The sequence below is a fragment of the Anneissia japonica genome, unplaced genomic scaffold (genome assembly GCF_011630105.1).
Source record: "Anneissia japonica isolate Jap-2015-1 unplaced genomic scaffold, ASM1163010v1 scaffold284932_len83417_cov205, whole genome shotgun sequence".
NCBI classification, from domain to species: Eukaryota; Metazoa; Echinodermata; class Crinoidea; order Comatulida; family Comatulidae; genus Anneissia; species Anneissia japonica.
The window spans coordinates 40,979-46,978 of record NW_022691287.1 but is presented as its reverse complement, the minus strand read 5'-3'; the positions used below and the strand labels follow the sequence as shown (position 1 = coordinate 46,978).

Sequence of the window (6,000 nt, the reverse complement as noted above, 5' to 3'; positions counted from 1 at the left end):
GTTATACCACAATGCTACGCAGCAACATTGATTCTATATGTTACTTCATTATAATACAGGTATGACTTCTAGGGTATTCTTTGGCAACAGTATATCATTTTTTTGAAGAAGTGTCCTGGTTGGGTTATATCTGTGATATACCAGGGGTAAATATATATGACACTCACTTTGACAGCAAGAAATCACATTTTAATTCCCGCCAGGAGCACATTTTCAAACAGTTGATAAGGAACTTTTTTTTTTATTTGATAGGCTAATCCCGATACGATACTCACATCAGTTTTCATTTATTCAAGCTCTGTTTTCACCATTATTTAATTATATAAACAGAGTGCTACACACAAAAATTAATTATATATATATATATAATATATATATATAGATATATATATACATATTTGAAAATGATATTTAGAAGTCTATTCGATATTATTGCCTTCATACCATTACTTCAATGTGATATTTAACTTATGTCTACATAATTTCATTTATGCTAAAGTTATCTATATACTTTTCTTAATTTTTCTTGATGTTTCTTTTATTTCTTTTCACTTTCTCCGTTATATTCATTTTCTATTTTTTTTAAATTTCATTTCCCTTTCCATTTTTTCCTTTTCGTTATTTCTTTCCTCTCTTTAATTTTCTTTTCCGTTTCTTTCCCTTTCAATATTTACATATGTTTATATATCATTTGAAAATGATAATTAGCCATCTCATAGACATGAGGTCTATTCGATATTAGTGTCTTCACACCATTAATTTGAATATTTTATTTATGTTTACATAATTTCATTTATGCTAAAACTAGCTTTAATATAAACAACGATGTTTAATATCTGCATTTATCTCTCCTGCACTTGCTCTCATGCCATACAAAGCAGTTATTCACTTATTATTTTTATTTTCATTACTTTCGATTGATTACCAATTTGTTATCCCTTAACTGTTTTCTATTAATTTTTTTTAATTTCCATTTCTTTCATGTACCTTTCTTAATTGACAATCATTCTTAAATCCAACGTAGCAGTTGTCGGACTTTTTTTTATGGTGCTACTTTACTGCCATATGGCAGCTTTTACTATGATTATGAGATGTTTGATGACTGCATGACATCCCTAATATACATATACACAATCTTGATTCACAGTGCTGGTACTTTACATATGTAAATATGGAAAAAATATTTTGGCCGCCATCTTGATATCCAATATGGTAGCCATCTTGAAATTCAATATGGCGGTCTTCTGACATAATCTCTGATATCTGCATGATACTCCCGGACATCGAAAACACGAGTAAATATCTTTGACAGTGCTAGGTGTTGTAGATATGACGATATTTACAACATTATTGATAATTAATTTGTCGGCCATCTAGAAATCTAGTATGACAGCAATCTTGAAATTCAATGGTGGCATTCTGACATAATTTCTGATGGCTGCATGATAGTCCTTGATGTCGAAAACATGGGAAACGGTCTTTGACAGTGCTAGGTGCTGTAGATATGAATATTGACAAAAATAGCAATAATTTGGCGGCCATCTTGGAATCCAATATGGCGGCGCCATCTGACATAAATTTTGATGATTGCATGACACTCCCTGATATTGAAAACATAGGTAATGAACTTCAGTTGGAGTGATATGTGCTGTAAATATGAATACATAGGCTAAAATTAATTAATTTAGTGGCCATATTAAATTTCAAGATGGCGGCCATTTTGAAATTTAATATGGTGGTTTTCTGACATAATTTCTGATGGTTGCATGGTAGTCCCCGATATCGAAAACATGGGCAACGGTCTTTGATTGACAGTGCTAGTACGGTAGATATGAATATTGACAAAAATATCATTAATTTGGCGGCCATATTGAAATCCAATATGGCGGCGCCATCTGACATAATTTCTGATGATTGCATGACACTCCCTGATATTAAAAACATAGGTAATGATCTTCATTTGGCAATGACATGTGCTGTAGATATGAATATATTGGCTAAAATCAAATATTTTGGCGGCCATATTGGATTTCAATATGGTGGCCATTAGGAGGCGTTATTTTTTGGGGTCTATTTTTTTTAATGATTCTTTAAGTATTTTTTCTGACCGTCTCACAAATGGGAGTCCGGAGCACATTTAGTCGGGTATGTTTAAGTGTCCTAAAAGGTACCAGATCAGATCAAGAGGCAGGGCCTTTCCGGGGTCTACTTAGGCGAAACTCCTAATATTCTATAGCCATGTCCGGAAAAGAACATTAAAAACAATAAAAGTAGAATGAGCAGAATTTCTGTAGTTTATCAACTTAACACAATTAAGGTGGGAGTGTTACTAGAATATTTTAGAAAGATAACAGGTAGGCCTATGCCAAAAATAGGCCTATAGGCCTACAGTAGGTGTTATGATTAAATAATAGTGCAAAATACAGTACCTAAATACTTAGGCCTATTGATTTGATTAAAAAGATGCGACTAAAGCTGCAATTCGCAATGAATGTAACCGTTTAAATTGGCACATCAAATGACTTTCGCCAATTTACGGATACGATAACGAATACGTCATACTGATTGATACATCCGTACTGCTATAGAATAATCTTACGAGAACAATAACAAATACGTCATAGGGCCTATTTACTGCTGAAATACGACGTTACGATCGTTACGTTACGTCCAATCAATAAAGTTACTGCCATAGGATAACTTTACAAAAACATTAACAAATACCGATATATCATATCAATAACATGAATTACTGCAAATCATAGGATAACTTTACAAGAACGAATACAAAGAAGGCATATCAATAATGCATCTTACAGCTATACTAGGATACCTTACGACAGTGGCCACAAGGTCATCTGCCCCATGAAGCATCTTGGCCACACAATCTCCGGCGTTACCCTACTTCAGAGTGAGAGTACAAAGGCTAAGTGAATTGACGGAAAAATAAACTCAGATACTTTCCTCGAATTCCGTCTCGCATTCACGGTGTTTCCTTATGTCAATATACCGTAGCCGTTGTACTTATGGTTAAAATCTTCCTCTATATTCGTTTAAAAATAAGCTTTTCATTTGCAATATATTTGTGGATACACGATGTCTCTAAAAAATACGTCTATTTCTGACATTAGTTGAAGATTGTTTTAGTAAGAGTTTTATAATAAAACAGTTAAATAATAACTATTAGAAGCAGGATGATAAAATTGGGCGGAATGTGTGTACTTACATAAACGCAGCAGACGCACTTCCAAAGGCTCGTTGATAACCGAACTGGTGATGGTTTTCCTCTCCAAGAGTATTCAATATAGCCGTGTTCATGATAGCAGGAGCCGGTGCTTGGAAAACCTCACCGACTATATTCAACCCCATTGCGATTAAGAAAATTCTATTCAAGTCACTGGTACTATACAGCCAAGTAGTACTTGAAGTGCATAGTACAGAATCTGGCTCTTCTAAATACGGTTGAGCCTGTGGACGGGTTCCTGGGGTGGTTCCATATTCTTGATAAACCGTGCCATTTAAACTAGTAATGTTTAGGTCTATATTATTATCTGCAAGGTTCACCAAGGTGATATTACTGTTCGACATATGATTATACCTCATGTAATCTCGCTTGGAGAGAGAGTGTTCTATAGAATCATTATCTATATTTTTCTTCATTGGATAATAATTTCCATGTGAATATATATTGAAATTATCAAGGGTCGATTCATGTAAGCATACATTCAGAGCACTTTGTCCAAAAAGGCCTTCAAACGTATTTCGTGCTTCGGTACAAGGTATATGGTGTGGCTGAGGTATAAATGCCATTGCAAACACAAATATACTCCAAGATAAAAGCGACGGATATATAATTACTCTACTGGCATTGTAACGATCAGCTACCCAACCGAAAATTGGTGAAAATAGTAAGGATAATAGAGGCCTTACAGAATACAATGCTCCGATATCAGACGGTGTTAACCCGAGTTGTTTGAAATATACAGCAAGGTATGGTTCGAGAGACGCTCTTGCCCCGAAAAAGAAAAAGAACAGAAATTTGCACTTGATAGCCCCATGGTTGACGCTACATGCGTCCTGACTCTCTTGATCATCTGCAGACTCGGTGAAGGTGGTGGTCGATACACTTTCAGACTTCACTTGCTTCTTGCCTTTATTGTTGTCGAGAAGATACAATTTCTCAGAATATCGTTGAATGATGCGATCACGAAGCCTTTGATCTGGCATCCGCGATCCACCGGTTTCATCAATATCCATTGCTCCTTATTACATGCAACAAAAAACCAAAATACTTGCGAAGGAAGAAAAAGCTCCTCTGCTGCGGTAGTCTTTATTTATCTATTTCGTGTATCATTCGTAAGCCAATGAGGAGCAACTACACTATGTCATCTGCCAATGATACCTGCCAATCAGGGTCTTCATCAAATGATGTCGACGCGCATCCGACATTCGTATTGTCAAAGTATTTCAAACGTACACTTCGAATGAACCTGTTGACAAAGCGGGTCGTATATTAGCTGCACCACAGATACGTCTATGTATTTCGGGTTATACCAATTAAATCAGCTTTTAGTGTTTAACATTTCTGATAGTGGTGGCGCTATTCCACGGAGAGCCGATCGGTAGCTCATTACAGACAAAACGACTTCTAGCTTTTTAAATTACCAATTTTATATTTTCCCTTAGACTTACTTTTAACGATCGATGATATTATATATATTAGAAACTCAATTAACTCAATGTGATAATATTTATCAGGCAATTTCCATTGTAATATGTGGGTAGTATAAAGATTTTTGGTTTTAAAACAAAAAATTATGACAAGGCATGTAGACTATTGAACACTGTATCTATTTTCCAAAAATATTCGGCCAGTCCTCTGGCCTTCATCAGCTTTACTGAATGCACAAGATTGGCTGTTGTAAGTTGTATACTGTACCGGTACAATATAAAAATACAATAGTGATGTAGACGAATTATAGGCTAATTATCTAGTAGTTTATGTTGTTATATACATAGTGAAATCCGACAGAGATCAAAGCGGTCAAGTATTGAGATAATGGTGTTAAAGATTAAACAATTCTTAATTAAGCGTACATAGTAGAATAATATGGTGGGAAGCGGACTAAACTACACTATAATAGTGAATAATTATGAAATCTTTAAAATGTAAATGCTGGAATATATGAATTAAAAATAAAACAAAACCCACACCATAGGCCTCAATAAAGATATAAATTTTCTCAGTGATTACAACTTCCCATACAATTAATTCTAACTATTTCTATTCAGTTCACAATTGACATCTGATATGCTTTTAACACCATACCATTACAGTATTTTTATATGTCTATTTATATGTATATATATCTTTATTTGTACATTGTATAAAACTATTTATAAGCCTATAGGTTTATTTATTTTTATGAAGGCCAGAGGACTGGCCGGAAATTTCTTTCGAAGATAAATACAGTGTTCAATTGTCTACATGCCTTTGTCGTAATTTTTTGTTCCAACGACTAATATATAATTTGAAGAACATTATTATAATCACCATTATTATAATTATTATTATACTGTATTACTATTATCACCGTAATTGTCATTTATCATCATAATATTTAATATATAAAAATATTTTATATATAAAATATAATATAAAAATATTCATGTACTGTTATTGCATTTACTAGTAATATACATACATTATTATTACCAATTACTTTTAGTTATTATTATTGCTATCATTATTATTATTATAATTATTATTATTATGTATATTATACTGTATTACTACTATTGTAATCGTAATCATCATTTATCATTATTATAACTCGTGAAGCCGCCTACGGCGGCCTTTCGCGAGGCTGTGAGGTTGTGGTGGAGGGTACAGGTATTTACAGGAAGGGGGAGGAAGAAGAAGGGAACTAATAAATAATATGTTTAAATGACTGAAAGAACAGTCTTCTGTCTTGTTACTCCCCTACCTTGAGAGACTTA

The 6,000-nt window shown here is 33.7% G+C and overlaps 1 protein-coding gene across 1 annotated transcript in view; it reads right to left on the bottom strand.

Moving 5' to 3' along the window:
* LOC117099989 (major facilitator superfamily domain-containing protein 6-like) overlaps nucleotides 1–4,510 on the bottom strand; it is a gene marked incomplete at its 3' end in the record, with an annotated part of 39,271 nt that extends 34,761 nt beyond the window's left edge. The window contains 1 exon segment of the mRNA XM_033239516.1: nucleotides 3,227–4,510. Coding sequence (XP_033095407.1) covers nucleotides 3,227–4,257 — 1,031 coding nt within the window.
* Nucleotides 4,511–6,000: the final 1,490 nt, after the last annotated feature.